Source organism: Anabrus simplex, chromosome 2 (assembly GCF_040414725.1).
Source record: "Anabrus simplex isolate iqAnaSimp1 chromosome 2, ASM4041472v1, whole genome shotgun sequence".
Lineage (NCBI taxonomy): Eukaryota > Metazoa > Arthropoda > Insecta > Orthoptera > Tettigoniidae > Anabrus > Anabrus simplex.
The window spans coordinates 1,224,113,145-1,224,133,558 of NC_090266.1; the positions used below are offsets into that span (position 1 = coordinate 1,224,113,145).

Consider the following 20,414-nt stretch of genomic DNA (forward strand, 5'->3'; position numbering starts at 1 on the left):
GGAATACATATGGCACTAAAATCTCATCTATGTACCGTCGAGCAATTAAAGATGCATATATGAATGATTCAGCAAGAGATCATGGTTTTTACTTGCCTGTTAATTCGTTTTGAGTCCATCTAATTCTTACTCAGAAAGATTTTAACATTGCCTGTATGTAAATATATCTTGTTATTCCTCTGTTCATTTAAGCTGAATGATGTATTTTTATGTACAAATACCGAGCTCGATAGCTGCAGTCGCTTAAGTGCGGCCAGTGTCCAGTATTCGGGAGATAGTAGGTTCGAATCCCACTGTCGGCAGCCCTGAAGATGGTTTTCCGTGGTTTCCCATTTTCACACCAGGCAAATGCTGGGGCTGTACCTTAATTAAGACCACGGCCGCTTCCTTCCCAGTCCTAGCCCTTCCCCGTCCCATCGTCGCCAAAAGACATATCTGTGTCGGTGCAACGTAAAGCCAATAGCAAAAAAAAAAAAAAAATAAAAAAAAATAAAAAAAAAAATAAAAAAATAAAAAAATTTATGTACAAATGTTATTTCCAGATGGTCATCTTTACTTCCGGGTCAAGTTCTACGTTTCAGACCCCAGTAAGCTGCAAGAAGAATATACACGTTACCACTTCTACCTGCAGATTCGCAGAGACATTATGCAGGGCAGGTTGCAGTTACCGCCAAGTACTGCATGCTTACTGGCTAGCTACACAGTTCAATGTAAGTATTGCACTGCAGTCTTCGTATTTATATCATATATGTATTGTTTATATGAGGGTAATCCCAAAAATAAGGTCTCCTATTTTTTTCGTGTGGCTGTTGGTCACAATATTGTAAAGAGTGTTTCCCGCGCTCACACGTAAATGTGCGCACGCCGCACTGAGGCACTCGAGTCTTGTCTTGGCAGTCATTGAGAATGGAGCTCCCGTTGGATGTTACCGCGAAATGCGCGCACTTATTTGGTTCCTGAGGTTTCCCGAAGCGCTGTTCACAGAATTTTAACGGAAAAGTTGAAATACCGGAAGGTGTGCACAAGATGGGTGCCACACATGTTGACTGAAGACCACATGCGGCAACGAGTTTATTCTTCCCGTGCATTTCTTCAACGCTTTGCAGCTGATCAGGACAACTTTTTGGACTCAATTGTCACAGGTGACGAAACCTGGGCGTTCCACTTTACACCTGTGACCAATCAACAGTCACGCCAGTGACGGCATCACTCTTCGCCAAAGCCGCTTAAATTCAGGCAAGCACAGTCAGCCGGTACAGTCATGACAACTGTGTTTTTGGGATCAAAAAGGGGTATTGTTGGTCGACTTTATGCCTGCTGGGACCACAATTAACGCTGACAGGTACTGTGAAATCCTGAAATGACTCAGACGGGCAATTCAGAGCCAGAGAAGAGGAATGTTTAGCAAGGGCGTAAACGTTCTCCATGACAACGCTCGCCCTCACGTCGCCTGGCAAACCATTTTTCAGTGGAACATCACCCACCCACCCTATAGTCCCGACTTGGTGCCCAGTGACTATCACTTGTTCCCTGAGTTGAAAGAACATTTGGCTGGAAAGCGATTCAGCACCGACGATGGTTCACAACTTCCTGAACAGCATGGCGGCGAGCTGGTATGACATGGGCATACAAAAACTGTCACTGCATCTACAAAAATGCATCGATCGAAATGGTGATTATGTAGAAAAATAGTTAAATGTTACAGCTGTAAAATGATGTAAACCATTGTAGAAATAAACAGGTCTATGTATTTATAAATTTTTGGGATTACCTTTGTACCTATAGCATTGTTGAAATGTCAGACTTTTACCCTCATTAGCTGATCTGAATGGTTCCAAAAATTGAGCGTTTGGAAATTCTTTAATGTTAATTTGTTTTAATCATCTGTTGAATAGTCCAGCTCCTTGGCCGAATGATCAGCATAGAGGCCATCAGTTGAGAGGGTCCCATGTTCAATTCCTAACTGGGTCAGCGATTTTAACTGAATCTAATTAATTCCTTTGGCTGAGGGACTGGGTTTTGTGTTTGTCTCATATACACTCAACATACCATACTACAAGCCAGCATAGAAACATGCTCTAGTGCAATACATCCAGCTGTAAAACTGGTTCAGCCTCTATGTACAATTGATGTTATGAATCTTTAGTGAAAAGTTCCACCTTCTTCTTCTTCTTCTTCTTGTTTTATGACCGCATAGGATCACTTTAGTCAGTCCATCATTCAGGTCTCTTTGGAAGGGATTGTTTGGGTTTTGCGGTCCTCCCAGTACTCCTTCAGACAAAATTAATTTTATTAATTTCAAATTTTTATTACTAGAACTTCCCCCATGAGGAGGCTGCCACAAGGACAAAGTATGTCGACTACATAGTATTTTGTCTTTTAAGTTACGGGTGAGTTTGCTAGTGTGCCAGATATAAATAACCATCACAAGGCTCAGGAATAAATTTGGAATGAATTTCTAATGTGGCATGATGCATGGTTCTTCAAATGTTATATAGATGATCGCAGAGTATGGTTACTGAACCTCGTATTGTCCGGTTGTGTCCGGTTGAGACCAAGAGAATTTCATAGCTGTACAAGAAATTTAGGGATTGTGCCTCGAGCTCTGATCACGAGTCCTTGGACGGAAATATTGTCTAGGTGGAATAATTCTTTATAGTAGTTCACAGTTGGGTGATAAATCGACTTCTTCTTGGCGTCCACCTCTTCAGCTTGGCCAACGTGCCACTCGAAGCGTATTGTGGGATCTAAGATTAGTCCTTGCTTGCTAGTTGGTTGAAAGGCTATCATGTCAATATGCCTGTTACTCCCACTGGTAGCTAGGCCAGAAACTTCTTTGTGCACCGTGAAACCGTGATTCCTCAGCGAGATCGCAATCATGTGTCGTATTGTGTAATGGCGGGAATTTCTCAATACCTCCCTGTGAGGACAGGCACCCAGGACATGGGCAAGAGTTTCGTGCTCTCTGTGGCAACGCCAACAGCAGAGGGTGTTATCCTGGGAGCTTCCTGGCACGGAGCGAACAGCGCACACATTCGCTGTCATCTTGATGGCCTCTCTCCATTCCGCACAGGATAAACCTCAGTGATCTCTTATCCATTCGTTCCCTGGCGTGTATTCCTGGAAGAGTCCAACGGCCTTTCCTTTGTGCGGCAGCTTTGTCCATGACTGTCTCGTAGTATCTGTCGGATCTTCCTTACATTGGGAAGATGGCTGCTTTTGGACATAAATTGATCATTCATTTCTATGTCTAGATCTTGCAAACATATTGTACATTCTTGCTCCAGGTTCCTAATTGCATTAATGTAGCTGTTATTTGCAAGCATTAATTTATTACGGATGTTAATATGTTGTAGAACCTTGATTATACGTTCCCAGAAATTATGTTTTCCCAGATTATTCGTTCAAATTACGTGGTCCCACGAGCATCCTAATTAAATCACATTGTAAAAATCCCGCATTTTCCGTTCCTCGAAGAAGCCTGGATCAACCGTCCAGAAATGCCAGTCCCATCAACGCTAAATCCTCAGTCAAGGGTTTTTCAAGAAACTGTATTTCACGAAAAGATAGCTACAGCATACTTATGGATCTTGGTTAATAGACATTATAAATTTTCCAGCGAACTCATTCCTGGTTGCCAGCATTTCGCCCCAGTGTGCCAAGTTGGGCTCCTCAGTTGGTAAATGGCACACCCACCAAGACGCATGGCTAGTGCATATCGTGGAGGCCACTGTGTAGGCTACTTGGAGCCGCCGGCAGTGCCAATGCACTATGAGAGACTTTGTCTGCGAGGTCCACTCGCACAGCCACTTTACTACACCACATTAACGAAGTTTGCACTCAGTGACATACATAATTGACGCAAGTCGATCTTTCTTCAGGAACAACACTCAAAAGGAACTCTGTTACTTCTATAGATAATATTATAAATGAATTATGGCTATAACATTGATGTGCCATATGTAATTGACGCAAGTTGATCTCTAATGATGAACAACATTCAAAGGGAACTCCTTGTTACTTATGTACATAATATTACAACTGAATCATAGCTACAACATTTGACTTTTGACCAACAAATTGTTACCATAGTGTCAAAGACAATCTACATTGGGCTTTTAGATTTTTAATTTCTTTTAATATATGACTTTCAAGTTTGCGTAGGGACGTGACGACCCCATCACCCAGTGGGAAACCACTGCAATCAGCCACCCGAGTATTGGCGGGAAAACCATACCTCATTGGGTTAGGAGGAAATGCCAACCCAGAACCCTGAACATCTGGGGTTGTCCCTCTGTGGTTAACAACTGTAGTTGTAAATCGGAGCTTGCTCCACCCAAAGTTAACTACCTTCGAAAGTCAACCATGGAAAAGTCTTTTAGGAAAAAAATTCCACCGTCCTGTCCAAGAAAGCAGGAGAAGGCTACATCGGATTCGGTGGGTAGCCACCTTGAAGACATCGAGTCGGAGCGTTGGCAATCACCCATTCCTATGCCAGCACACAAGAACAGGATCAAACAAGATCAGATTAACTACATTGCAACTTATAATATTAATTCTCTACTTAAAGCAGGAAAACTAAAGAACTTGACAGACGAATTAGATAAACAGAAAATTTTAGTAGCAGGATTCCAGGAGATGAGAAATACTACAGAAGAACCATTCAAATCTCAAGGCTACAGAATTTGCAGTGGGAAACCTGGATTAAGGGTTATGAAACAATGCCCCCAATTTGGAACTGGGTTTATAGTCAGTGTGAAAATAATAGATTCGATAATCGATTTTCAAGCCATCTCACCTAGAATTGCAACTTTTGAGTTTAAAAGCATCCAACAAAATTTATACCATCATAAATGCCCGTGCCCCTACTAATGAAAATAATTTTCTATCAAAGACTAGGAAAGAAGTGGAAAAGTTTTGGGATCTCCTTGACCGAACTGTAAACCAAATAAATATTAACACCGTTAAGATCCTGTTAGGGGACTTCAATGCCCAACTTGGAAGAGAAAAGAAATACCGAGATATCATTGGGAAATGGACTCCACATAAACATACAAATAAGAATGGTCAAGGACTTGTTGAACTCTGCAGAGAACACAAACTAATCTCAGAGTCCACCTATTTCAAAAGGAGGCCCAACAAACTTAAAACTTGAAAACATCCTGATTGGAGAAAAGGGGAATGGCAGCTGGATCACGTATTTATGGACAAAACCTTCCACAGAGAAATCTACAATGTTAAAGTATTAAGAGGAGTAGATATAGGTTCAGATCATTACATAGTCAAAATCAAAATTAAGTTCACACCACTAAAAAAGAAACCAAAACGCAATAAACGAAAGAGGAACTTTGATCCACACCAGTTAATTAGGAATTATAAATATAGAGAAGTCACACAAAACATAAAACTGACATACACAAAGTTTATACATATATTTACATGGAAACAGTTAGGGGAGAAAGGGTATTGCGTATGCAAAGACGTAAACTTATTTCACGTCGTCTCCCTATTACCTACGAAGAAAAGTTTACGGCTTTTCATCGCCAAGTTATTTGTTTGCAGAAGTAAAATTCCTATTTGTTTTCTCAAATTCAAAATGCTGGTCAGACACCCGTTCATTTCAAAATGCCACTAGGCAATATGATTCGCATTAAGGGCTCTACAAGTGTTACCATCAGGACAGGTGGTAACGAAAAGCAATGCTGCACGATAATGTTATGCATGTTAGCTGACAGAGCCGAATTTCCTCCGTATGTAGTTCTCGAAGGAAAAATGCTTCCGAAAGGAAATTTGCCGTCTGGTACTTTCGTTTGAACCCAAAAATCTGGCAGGATGTACAGTGAGCTAATTGAGGACTGGGTGAAGCATGTTTGTCAAAGTCACCTGAGAGCTTCATTTTAGACAGTTATGATGTGCATACTACAGACACCGTAAAGGAACTGATAAGTAAAGGAAAAACTGATCTGCCAATACTTCCCGGATAGATGACTTCTGTGCTACAGCCATTGGACGTTTGCGTGAACCGGCCTTTCAAAGCCACACTGAAACAGCTCTATACCGAGTGGATGGCATCTGCCGGCGATCACACACTGACAACAGCTGGACAAGTGAAATGATCCAAAGTAGCACTTCAGTGAACTGTAATGACTTGGTGAGAAAGAGATTCAACAAATGTAGAATTTCAAATTCTATGGATGGTAGTGAGGACAACTATGTATGGGAAGGTGACAGTGATCAAAGTTCCGGTGGTGGTAGTTCTGATGATGTTGAATCGTGACTGATTTGCACCGAACTAGTTTTATTTCTCACTGTGGTGTTTTTAATGTTATTACTAGTGAAGTGTTTTAAATTAGCAATTTTGTGACACATTTGTAGAAATTAAAAAAATTCGTAAGTAAACATATGATTTATTGTTTTCCAAATTTTACCATTAGAAATTCAGGTATGCGGGTCGCATTTGGTGGCGGGTGGTATTCAGGACTATTCGGTAAATGAGTAATAAACCTGTATATGTGTACAGTATATTTAACAATAATACTTAAAATCGTGGGGTTATTGTATCTGAAGTTGCTAAACGTCTTGGTTTACTGGTAGTAACGAAACATGATCCCCACGGGAACGTGCGAGACAGGTTCCACTGTAATCTATTATAGGTTTTTGTTTTGTCACCTGTCTTCCCACATTGCAGTTAGCCAGTGGCAGAATGATCCGAAGTTTTCTCATAAAATGAAATGTATGTTTGGCAGAGAAAAACTGATACCTCTACTACAGTGGTAACACAAAACAAGGCACAAACACAGTTAAAAGGGGAAGGTAAGAGCACAATGTCAGAAATCACTACACACTCGGAAAAACATTAGCTGGCATTACGCAGATCTCCAACAAAACATGTACGTAAATATCAGTAGGGCCAACTAGTGGACAACAAACAGGGAAGATGAAAAAAGGCTGGGAACCTACCAAAGGCATGGACATGGCTTAGATAGCGGATTCCGAAATAAATCGCTGTGATCCTTGGATTTGATAAATATTATTTACAAAATAATTTTACAAATACATTCCAAATACAATTCCAAGTTACGAACTATAAGTTCAGTGATATACATAGTTTAGAGGTACTTTGACATTGCTTTCGTAGCAGTGTAAATTCAAATTTCAAATCAACTATACATCTAGTTACCAATGCAGTTGTACAATGCAATTTACAGTGAACTGAAACAGGTTCACCAAAATCTAGCGTACCTCAAGTGATACAGAACTACCAGAGGCAAACCCCTGGGGAAATAATATTAAACTACAACCTACATATCTTAGTGAAACAAGAAATGGGAATGCCTCGGAAAAACTAAGGCGTCATAAGTAACTAATTTGGCGAATCTAGGCGAGGTTAGGGCAAACTCCTGTATGAAAGGCAAATCGGAACATTACGGAAATTTTAGCGGGAACGGAATTCAAGAGTGCCATCCCGGGAACAGGGCGACATCAACCAGATAGGCTGCTCACAGACAGATAGACCAAGACCGACAGAATTCAGAATACAGAATTTATTCGAACATTGCCTCGCTCTCTATATATAGGAAATTGCGGCCTTGGAGCAGCCAATCAGCGTGCATGAGTTCCCTATCGCCACCTAGACTCACCAATCACAACCTTACTTTCGGTCGCGAACTTTGACTAACATTCTAGAAAACGCCTGATCGCGAATGTCGTATTTCCAGAACAATCAGAAATATTTTCTAGAATACATTACCCACAAAACAACACACCCTGTTCCATAATTCATGTAACTTTCTGGATCCTTCCAGGAAATATAGAACAGAATTCTACTATTTACAAATGCACATGTCACCAATCTTACACAGTACAGGTTAGGTCATTACGTTATATCATGCTTTACAAATAACAGTACAGGTTAGGTCATAATAAATAAAAAATCATATTGTACTTCACAAATAAAGTCTAAAAAAAAAACACTTTCCACTTGCACTACATAGTTCACTTGTGACATCTTCCTCCCCCCGAAAGTCGAGCCATGCTCGACCATTAATATAACCTCACTGGGGAGCAAGCGACAAAACGTTCTCACACAGTACAGATAGTAAAGATACCTCACTCTAACACACACGATTTCTTGAAGTAGACTTTCTGATAACAACAACACAAACTGTCACATAATTTTCAAAAATAATATAGATCCACCTCTTCAACAAATATCACAAAATCCACATGGATAGTCAGATGATTAGTCAATTTATTCTCTGTCCACCAAATCATGTACACCATTCTTTCTGCCGAATGTAAGACATACAGAAACTTGTTGTTAAACAGCGTTCAAAGCCTCCTATTAGGCGAGTCATGGACTAAATATTTTGCACTACTTTCCCACACCAGTCACAGCACAGCTATGTCACAGGTTCTTACCCTGGTATTTAGCCTTTCCTACCAGTCTTAAGGTACCTTGATCTGGGAGAGATGTACCCTGCTGATCTTTTTCCTTTCGGGATTGCTCACCAATAATGTCACCGGGGTAAGGAACTTAAACCCTCTACTGCATGAATTATTTTTCGTTTCCGTATGGTGAAGAAAATTTCAAGCTTTAATGTTCAACAAACGCTCAATGGTTTAGATATACCAGCAATTCTTAACTGGGCCTAATAGCTTAACACTCGTATGTGATGTGGATTGCCATATTGGAATATATATACGATTTTCCATGATTTTACGCTAAGCTTTTAACATTCAAAGACCGAACATTACTGCCTACTGGCCATGGGTACGTATTGCAGGGCGCAAGTATACTTGCATGACCGTAGGTCGGTAATGTCTTTAGCTTAGCGTAAAATCATGGAAAATCGTATATATATTCCAATATGGCAATCCACATCACATACGAGTGTTAAGCTATTAGGCCCAGTTAAGAATTGCTGGTATATCTAAACCACTGAGCGTTCTTACCCTGGTATTTACCCTTTCCTACCAGTCTTAAGGTACCTTGATCTGGGAGAGATATACCCTGCTGATCCTTTTCCTTTCGGGATTGCTCACCAATAATGTCACCGGGGTAAGGAACTTTAAGATGGTGCAGGGACCTCGAAATCTGGGGGCCATCTTACTAATAACATGGTCCGCAGCACTACTGACGGGATGTGTTCTAATAAACACCTGGTCACCCACAGAGAGCTCGTGCGGTCTTCGCCCGTAGTTGTAATTACGCTGCACCTTAGCGTAATAAACCTTCAAGTTCTTTCGTGCATGGTGCCAATTAGCTTGGATCTTTTCTGGGCTGGCATCGTCGGGCAGAAGATCATTAATTGACCATAGGTTAGATAGAGGAGAATTTGGGGTAAAAGCCAACATTAACGAAGCAGGGGTTTGCTTGTGTCTTTCATGGACAGCAGTGTTAAATGCAAATGACAACCAATTCAATGAGGAATCCCACTTGGAGTGGTCTGAGGAGTGATAAGCGATGAGGGCAGATCGCAGGTTACGATTCACTCTCTCAGCATAATTTGGCTTCGGGTAATAAGGGGTGGTGGTTACATGAGCAAAGGATAGATCAAAACAGAAATTCTGGAACTGGGCAGAAGTAAAGGCTCTTGCGTTATCACTTACCAAGAATTGACAGGGTCCAAACGAGGCTAATATCTGTTCCAATCACGAGATGGTGGTGTTAGCGTTAGCCATCCGAGTGGGGAACAGCCACGTAAAATGCGAAAAGGCGTCAACACACACGAGTATGAAACGATGACCATTCCGAGATCTCGGGAAAGGCCCAATATAGTCTATGGACAGTCTTTCCATGGGGCGAGAAGCTTGCTCAGAAGACAAGAGACCTAGACGAGTATTCGGGGCAGGTTTACTGATGTTGCAAATCTTACAGGACTTGACAAGGGTACGGATCTCGCTATCCATCGATTTCCAAATGAAGTGGTTACGGATTTTTTCTCTTGTTTTGAAAACGCCCAGATGACCGCCCACTGGGGATTCATGAAAGTATTTGAAGAGAGCCGGGACCAGGTTAGTTGGGACTACAATTTTGGGGTCTCTGCGACCACGAGCAGGACAACACAAGACGCCATTCTTAAGAATATAGGGCTTAACATGCTCACCGGATTTAATCCTGTCGACAATGGCCTTTAACTCAGGATCGTCCTCTTGATGTTTGGCAATATCCTTGAAAAGGAAGGGAGAGTCATTGAGAACTACATTGACAAAAGCTGATTGATACTTGTTCAGGAGATGAGTCAACTGGCTCGGATTGAGGGTCAGAGCTGTCTTGATGGAACATCCTACTGAGGCCATCAGCCACAACGTTTTCCATGCCACGAATGTGGCGGGCTTCAAATTGGAAGGCTGAGATGCGCACTGCCCATCGTGCTAGACGACCGGTCTTTCGCGGCTTGGCCAGTACCCAACTCAACGCCTGATTGTCAGTTTCCAGATCGAATGGGAGATGTTCCAGGTACATTCTGAAGCATTCTAAGGAGAAGACAACAGCCAGGGCTTCCAACTCATAAATGGAATAATTGCGCTCAGCAGGATTCAGGGCACGGGAAGCATAAGAAATAGGACGACGCCCTTCTTGAAATTCCTGTGGAAGAACTCCAGATATGCCTGAGGAAGAGGCGTCAGTCTGAAGAATGAAGCGTTTAGAAAAGTCTGGCATAGCCAGTACAGGGGCGTTACATAAGGCAGATTTCAAGTCCATGAAGGCTTCACGTTGGGCATCACCCCACACAAATTTAGCATCCTTTCTTCTCAAATCATTTAATGGAGCTGCATGTTCAGCAAAATTAGGAATGAATTTGCGAAAGAAATTCACCATGCCAATGAATCTGGCTACAGCCTTGACGTCCTTTGGAGGGGGAAAATTCTGGATGGGGGCAGTACGAGACTGATCGATTGAGACACCCCTCCCCGACATGATATGTCCTATGTTGTGCGAAGGAAACCTTGGATGCCTTGAGGGTTAGACCTGCTTTACGCAGTCTTTCCAGCACTTCGTCGAGATGGAGTATGTGTTGCTCGAAGGTTTCGCTAAAAAATTGCCAGATCATCGAGGTAATTATAAACAAACTTGAACTTAATGTCCGATAAGACATAATCTAGTAACCGTGTAAGGACGGCCGCTCCAGTTGCCAGACCAAAAGGGACGCGTTCGAATTCATATAGGTTCCAATCGGTTGCAAATGCAGTGAGATGCTTGGATTCTTCGGCAAGGGGTATCTGGTAATAAGCCTTATGTAAATCGAAAGTGGTGAAAATTTTTGCATTAGCGAACCAAGAAAAACAAGAGTGCAAATCAGAAAGTGGGACAGATTGGAGGACTACCTTACGGTTCAACATCCGATAGTCGACTACAGGCCGATACCCACCTTGCGGTTTGGGAACCAGAAACATTGGAGAAGAATAGGCTGACTTGGAAGGCCGTATCACTCCGTCAGCGAGCATTTGATCAATGATAGCCTTCAAGGCTTTCATTTTGGGAGGTGACAACCGGTACGGAGGAGAGCGAACAGGTATGTTATCTGTAACCTCAATTTTGTATTCTAATACATTGGTGACGCCTAACCTGTCGGTGAAGACATCAGGGAACATCACAGAGTTTCCTAAGTTGATTGGCGTGCTCTTCGGGTAAGTGATTAAAATCAAAAGCCTTGGGTTCATCAGAATCTTCAGGAACAGCGTTAACGTGGCAAGGCAGAATAGGAGAGCGATCACACAGCTCAAAGGTTCTTGCACAAAATTTAAAATGGAATCTGTTGAACTGGAGGTCCAAAATCATGCCTGTTTTAGCAATAAAATTTGCACCTAATATGAATTGGCAGGATAAATCTCTTGCCACTAGTACTGGCATTTTCCAGGTGAAATCATGGAGTCTAATCTTGACCTCTAGTGATCCTACAATATTCATTGAATATGAATTGGCAGTATGGCGGGTTAAGGACACTGGTTGTAATGTAGGTAACTTGCAAACAGTTTTCATAGAATCGTACCAGGTCTCACTCATCAAGCTGACACTACTCCCAGAGTCTAGTAACGCACAAACAGGTTCATTATTTACCTCTATGCATAAATATGGTAGTTTACAAGAAGGTATGGCAGAAATCCTACAAGATTGTAAGAAATGAAGACCAGAGTCAGACTGGGAGCAATCATTAGCCTCAGAATTAAGTAAATTAACCAAGGTACAGCCATGATCGACAAGACAAGAAGCCATGCTTTGGGATTTGTCATCAGAACCGGCAGTTAGTCATCTAGCACTACTATGGCCTGGGGGTCCAGAGCCAGAAGTGTTATGTGGGCACTGCCTAGAGAAATGCGTAGTTGATCCACAGTTACAGCAAGAAGTATTGGTGGAAGAGCCTCCACCCATCGCAGGTTTCCTATTGCCTAATGTCCCGGCCTTGGGACAATCCCGCTTGAGATGAGCCGTGGAGCCACAATTGAAACATGAACGGGGATTACGCGAGTTGGAAGCAGGTGACGGGGTGGTTTTAGAATTCTGAGTAGGGGGTATGGTTATAGTAGGTGGGGCTAATGCAAGGCGTAACTGGTCAGCATATCGAATGCCTTCAGCAGACAATGTAACGGCTTCCAACTGGGTGAACGTTGCTGGTCGGGGCGAAATAGCCCGATATGATCTATAGTTCGGGGCGAGACCTTCAACTATGTTGGCAACCATCTGAGCCTCTGAATAGTGGAGCTGGAAAATCTTAGCTTGGAGCTTAATGTCTTGAACATATTCCGATAGTGACTCGTTAAGATGTTGTACTCTAAAATAGTGCTTCTGCACTAATGCCGACAAGGCACGAGCAGGAATGAAATATTCAAGAACATGCGCATGAAATTGATCTACTGACCATCTTTCAGCAATGGCCCTGACAATGTGCTCAGAAAGAGCTCCAGAGACATGTGGGTATAGAATTTGAAATACGCTGTCGTTACTGAGATCATACACTATTGCCTGATCCTTGAACTCGGTTAGAAAGCGAAGGAAGGAAATAACTTCATCAACGAAGTTAGCTGAAAATTTAGAGATACCCCTAAACACAGTGGTCAACGGGTGAGGCAGATTGGAGGAAATCTGGGGGAAGACAGGTGTAGGGGGTGCTTGGGAAGGCTTAGAATAGTCCAGAGGGTTTAGTGAGGCCTCGTGCCTTTGATTCGGGTGCCCTTGTGGAGTACAGGATAGGTTAGGACTAACGTTAGTCTGCAACATAACGGGCTCAACAACCTCATTTGAGGAAGATTCTCACTAAGCTGAGAGACCATTTGGGCATTAACTGGTTGTGTAGAGGTTATGCAACTTGATACCGGTGGCGCTGAGACAGGGGGGTGGTTTTGCACCATTGAATCAGAACCGGTTTGATTAGGAACAGAGGGCAAACCCTGAGCTACAACAGAATTAGCAGGAACCACAGGAAAACTTGTAAGGGTACCAACATGCAAGAGAGATGTATCATTAGAATGACTTACAGGTGTCCTAGTTCCAGACAATGAAACAGAAGATCCCAGGGCAGCATTAGTCACCTCAGACTCCTGAATAGGCCTAACACCAGCACTAGGTGTCAGATCGCACACTTGAGCAGCAACAGATGCCTCACCACAATTAACACTGTCACTCATTCCAGATGGGATCGACACTTGAATTTGAGAAACAGTGTTATTTAACTTATTGCCGTCAAGCAAACCACTGATTCTGTTGAAAAGTGTGGAAAACTGTTCTAGTAAGGCTTGACATTTCTGTCTCTCAACTTCCGGCAATTCGAGAGACAACAAATCCTTAATTCTGTCTAAATAATGTAATAACTGCCCCTTAACCCGGGCTAATTGGCCATGCGAGGGCTTAGAAGCAGCATATGACACAAGAATGGCATTAAATTCAAGTAACTTATCTTTAATCACGGTCAAAGACTCACGCCACTCGTCTGTAGTTAAGTCAGGTATGGTTATAGGCAGGTTAAGCGACTTTTTCAACAGGCTAGTATCATCTCTGACATTGCCTGTTGAACTAATTTTGCGAATTTTTAACTCGTAAATCAGTTCTTCCTTTCTTAAATGGAAAGGATTAGGAACAGCACGAGCCATCCTGGTATATAAACCACAAATCTTACGAGGTTTTAGGTTAGGTGTAATCACGGTTCACTTTCCTTCCTCCGCAATCTAGCGCTTGCCTCTGCTACCAAATGATACCTCTACTACAGTGGTAACACAAAACAAGGCACAAACACAGTTAAAAGGGGAAGGTAAGAGCACAATGTCAGAAACCACTACACACTCGGAAAGACTTTAGCTGGCATTACGCAGATCTCCAACAAAACATGTACGTAAATATCAGCGGGGCCAACTAGTGGACAACAAACCGGGAAGATGAAAAAGGCTGGGAACCTACCAAAGGCATGGACATGGCTTAGATAGCGGATTCCGAAATAAATCGCCGTGATCCTTAGATTTGAAAAATATTACTTACAAAATAATTTTACAAATATATTCCAAATACAATTCCAAGTTACGAACTATAAGTTCAGTGATATACATAGCTTAGAGGTTCTTTGACATTGCTTTCGTAGCAGTGTAAATTCAAATTCCAAATCAACTATACATCTAGTTACCAATGCAGTTGTACAATGCAATTTACAGTGAACTGAAACAGGTTCACCAAAATCTAGCGTACCTCAAGTGATACAGAACTACCAGAGGCAAATCCCAAGGGAAATAATATTAAACTACAACCTACATATCTTAGTGAAACAAGAAATGGGAATGCCTCGGAAACGAACAGGTAAGCCCAGCTGAAAAACTAAGGCGCCATAAAGTAACTAATTTGGCGAATCTAGGCGAGGTTAGGGCAAACTCCTGTATGAAATGCAAATCGGAGCATTACGGAAATTTTAGCAGGAACGGAATTCAAGAGTGCTTACCTGAGGAGAGTGCCATCCCGGGAGCAGGGCGACGTCAACCAGATAGGCTGCTCACAGACAGATAGACCAAGACCGACAGAATTCAGAATACAGAATTTATTCGAACATTGCCTCGCTCTCTATATATAGGAAATTGTGGCCGTGGAGCAGCCAATCAGCGTGCACGAGTTCCCTATCGCCACCTAGACTCACCAATCACAACCTTACTTTCGGTCGCGAACTTTGACTAACATTCTAGAATACGCCTGATCGCAAATGTCGTATTTCCAGAACAGTCAGAAATATTTTCTAGAATACATTACCCACAAAACAACACACCCTGTTCCATAATTCATGTAACTTTCTGGATCCTTCCAGGAAATATAGAACAGAATTCTACTATTTACAAATGCACATGTCACCAATCTTACACAGTACAGGTTAGGTCATTACGTTATATCATGCTTTACAAATAACAGTACAGGTTAGGTCATAATAAATAAAACATCATATTGTACTTCACAAATAAAGTCTTAAAAAAAAAAAAACACTTTCCACTTGCACTACATAGTTCACTTGTGACAAAAACGGATTGTCAAACTTGACATGCAGTCAGCCTTGATTACGTCAAAAGAAAATGTAAGCAACAAAGTATCTGTGCCTTAAATTATTATTATTATTATTATTATTATTATTATTATTATTATTATTATTATTATTATTATTATTATTATTATTATTATTATTACTACTACTATTATAATCATCATCCACATTTTTCCTTTAACTTCATACAATTATTTTCTTAAGTATTCCTTTCATTGGAATAATAGATTATCTTTCACTTGTTAATTATTTATAAATATTTTTATAAATTTTCCTCTCTCTTATTTTAACATCGCACAATCACATCACAGGGTTTCAATGATACAAGAATAGAAAATTGCTAGGGTTGTAAAATTAGCAGCAGCAGCCTTAATTTTAGGTGCAGCCTCAGTATTTGTCCGATGTGTAAATCGGAAACTACAGAAAAGCATCTTCACGACTGCAGGCCCGCCAACTCCTGAATCCATGCTCACAGCTTCGCAATCCAAACAGCAAAGCCAACTCACTCGGTTAATGAAATTCTGAGCAATATCATATTTATTAATTTTTTTATTTTACTTTTTTGCTAGTGGCTTTACGTTGCACTGACACATATAGGTCTTATGGCGACGATGGGATAGGAAAGGCCTAGGAGTTGGAAGGAATCGGCCGTGGCCTTACTTAAGGTACAGCCCCAGCATTTGCCTGGTGTGAAAATGGGAAACCACAGAAAACCATCTTCAGGGCTGCCGACGGTGGGATTCGAACCCACCATCTCCCTGATTCAAGCTCACAGGCGCGCGCCTCCATCCACACGGCCAACTCACCCGATAATATCACATTTCTTGTCAAACTCAGAACTACTGTACATACGGTACGAGGTTTCCATGTGGATAGAATAAGAAAATCCTTCAATACACTAATGAAGAATTCTTCATAGAACTGCCTATTCTCCAGCCACTTTTCCCCCACAATGCGGTGGGATCGCAGGAGCAAACACGAGAGACAAATTTCACGTTGAGTCTGCAGTCACAAAGCAATAAACTGAAGTATGGGCTCCACCTATTCAATACAAATTATGTAGGAGTTTTAAATCACCACATATTATTTATTACATGGGACCGGTTTTTGCCATAATGAATGCCATCATCAGCCAAATAGGGAACTTACAACAACATATATAGTGGACATAATCATAATAGACCCTATATACCGGCCGAGTTGGCCATGCGGTTAAAGGCACGCGGCTGTGAGCTTGCATCTGGGAGATAGTGGATTTGAATCCCACTGTCGGCAGCCCTAAAGATGGTTTTCCGTGGTTTCCCATCTTCACACCAGGCAAATGCTGGGGCTGTACCTTAATTAAGGCCACGGACGCTTCCTTCCAACTCCTAGGCCCTTCCTATCCCATCGTCGCCGTAAGACCTATCTGTGATGTAGATGTTGATTCCCATTGGGAATCTGAAATATTTGTCCCGAGTGAGTAAATGACCTATCTGTGTCGGTGCGAGAAGAGCTACTAGCAATAAAAAAATTTTAAAAAATAGACCCTATACCGTATAATCCCGAATACCACCCGCCACCAAATAAGACCCGCCCCCTAAATTTGAGACAGCAAAATACGAAAAAAAAAAATTAAACAACTTACATACTTATTTAATTTCCTTCAAATATACCACAAATATAAATTCAAACAGCTCACAATTAATAAAATAATCACAAAATCGTAAATAAAATTGGTCCAATACTCAGATCATTCACAATCACCATAGTCATCTGAAGTTTCACCGTGACAAAATTGGGTGCCATCTGCAAAAGTTTTACAGGAATAATTGACTCTGTAGAGTATGAATGAACTCCTTCTTAAAAGGCGACTGTTATCAGGCTGACGAGGCTCCAAACTTGCTTTTGGATATTATGCCAGGTTTTCCTTACTCCACTAATCAAATATTTTCCGTAGGTTTCACTAAGTGAATTACTCCTGAAACAAAATAAAACAAAACAAACACCAACAATAATCATCACGTGATGAGACCAACTTATTTTTCCGCTTACAAAAATAGACGTCCACAGACATCATCTACTTTCTACACACCACAAATGTACATAGTTCTGAAGGCCATGCTTCAGATTGATGATTTCATACGGATAAGATGACTGCCCATTCTTAGCCTCATTTACATGAATGAAATAGCATCATCACTGTGGAATCAATTTACCACAGGTTATAACTGTATGACAAAAACAGTACCATCCACTTCACTATACTCTGTTAAACTTAATCAAACCATTCAACTTCACAATGTAAAAAGGTTACCGTGGAACAGATGATTAATGATTTTCTGTATATAGGAACTGTTGTAGCCATTAAATTTAGCTCTACTGCAAATTGTGTTTAATTCGTTTTTAATTCTTTTTTTAGACAGCGGGATGCTAAAAATGCCGTGTACTGTTACATTTTGTACGGCACATGTAACATTTCATTGTTGTAACTTCTTTTCATGTTCTTATAAACTGTTACTATGTTATCAAGTGTTACTAGGTTATATTGGTATTCTTGGCACCATGTGGTGACCGTATGTTAGGCCGAACCTACTGCTCAATGACAGAGTACAGGCTTAACATTAATGTTGCTGATGATGATGATGATAATAAACACTTTTTTACGCAGTGGAATATAGCCCCAGAGGGATCTGGGATATAAAGGATGGTAACAAGATATACAACTAAATGAAAAGATAATTTCAATAATCATAACAACCTTTAAATAGAATAGATATACGTGTGTGTACACAACCGACCAACGGGCACAAAGCATAATAAATATAATTCGATGGATAGTGGGACATATATTGAAAGTGTATGGTATGTGTTTAGTTTAAATACATTATGTAGTTAATACAGATGCATAGACGTGGAAATTCTTATGCCACATCTTTAAAAGGTGATATATATTTAACTGAATGAGTAACACAATTCAAAAGAATCAATAGTGAGATTGATGAAGCGATAGTTAAGTTCATTATAAGTCAGCTCTAAATTTTAACTACCTAATACTGTACAATCGTACAAAATTTCAAACAAGATGAGGGGTGGAGGCAGGACGGGAATGAGGGAACCGAGAGACACGACTGACGCAAAAAGATTTCTAATAGGGGTAACGGCAGGCACATGAAGATAAAATTTCCTTGAAGAGTGAAGTAGTTAGAAAAAGGCGTGTAAGTCCAAGCTTGTGTTAAGTATCACTAGCCAAAAAACACAAATGAATTTTGGTGCCGTACAATTGCATGACTCTCCCAACTCCGTCATTATTCAGAAATATGAATGCATGATGTTTTACATGAATTGATCTCTATGTCTCACCTGGAACCAAAACAGCAGCAGTCGAAGGGACTAGAGAACCACCTCTGTCCAGTGTGGTGTGCTCGCACATCCAGTGGGGGATGGCTTATCGTTCAGCCTGCCCAGCTGGGCGAGGTGAGGCATATTTGTATGATCGACAGTTCATTCTAGAATGTGTGAGACATTAGAGTGACGTCAGGTAAGCGGGAGAGTCAGCTGATTGTTCAAAATGGCGGTCAGTTAGTGGAGAACAAGTCCAGTAGATGGTAGTGCAATATGAATGGCTGGTACACAAGGTAAGTCAGGGCACAACAGCACAATATCTCCACGCTTGTAGGAAAAAAAAAAGTTGAGGTCACAGAAACTTTTTTTTTTGTGCAGGCATCAAAAGCAGAGATCCAAAGTCTTCATTGATGCAATGATGCAGTGTAGTAGGTAGGAGATGATAAATTGCAAAGGTACGCGAAGAATGGTGCTCCAGGACGAGATGTGGTGCAGAATCGATTGTGGCACCAATCAGGAGACAGCAGCACACAGGTCCGTATAGAAAGATGATTTTTAAACTGGAAGAAGAAATATTTTACACAGCAAGAGTCCAAGAGTGTCAGTAGTGTTCTCGGAGGAAGGGGGAGGGGCACGGAATGTGGATCGCTCCAAAAGGGGAAAAAAGTGGGAGAAAGTTGGGGGATACAATAAACACGATGAAATATTTTTAGCTACATTCGGCATAAGAATTGAACATGAACTTTGAAGAATAAGATTTTACATATTTTACATTTTTTTTTGACATAAGGATTAAATTTGAAGAAGAAACATTTTTGTTAGAAGGAAATACACTGTACATTGTTTTTTTGTGTGTTACATGAGAATTAAACTTTTGAAGAAGATGATATTTTGTTACATCAGAATTAAGTATAGAAGAAAGAACATTTTTTTTTTTTTTTTTTTGACATGAGAATGAAATATTTGAGGAAGAACAAGAGGAGTAAACAAGGCCATAGATGAGTGGATGCACAAGGACACACATAAAGGAATCTGGTGAGAGATAGAGAATTTTTTTCAAATATAAACTATACTGGGAGAAAATTAGGGAAATGAGCATTCCATACAGGGGGTTGGAGTTGGAAGAGCTATACAAGTAGAGGGCGCAATAAACAAGTAAAACATGTTATCAAATGAACATGTAATACCATTTGACAATAGCAAAACCGACGTTCTCCTGGGGGAGGGGTAGAGGGAGGGATGAAAATGGGTGCATGGAAACAGAAATCGAGAAGTTGGAGAAAGCTCAAGATGAAAAAAATAACGAATCATTATTTGCGAACAAAGGGTTAAACAAGTTTTAAAAAGCTTTGAATTGAGGTTGAGGATGTTGGGACTTAAACTAAACTTACGACTAAACACTTGAAAAGCACATTATTATCAACATTATCACCCTTAATATACAAGAACCTAACCTAAATCGGCAATCACTGCCCAATTAAAACATCCATCAAACCTTGAGTCAAAGGTAACAATCACAAAATAAGGAGGTGCAAATAGATAAAAAGTAAGTAACTATGGAAAATTTATAAGGAAATGCAT

The 20,414-nt window shown here is 40.9% G+C and overlaps 1 protein-coding gene across 1 annotated transcript in view; it reads left to right on the forward strand.

Annotated features, from left to right (window-relative positions):
* Window positions 1-20,414, forward strand: part of Ptpmeg (protein tyrosine phosphatase Meg) — a 502,744-nt gene that overhangs the window by 111,341 nt on the left and 370,989 nt on the right. Inside the window, exon 6 of the mRNA XM_067142262.2 lies at window positions 543-710. Coding sequence (XP_066998363.2) covers window positions 543-710 — 168 coding nt within the window. The remainder of the gene's footprint in view (window positions 1-542; window positions 711-20,414) is intronic.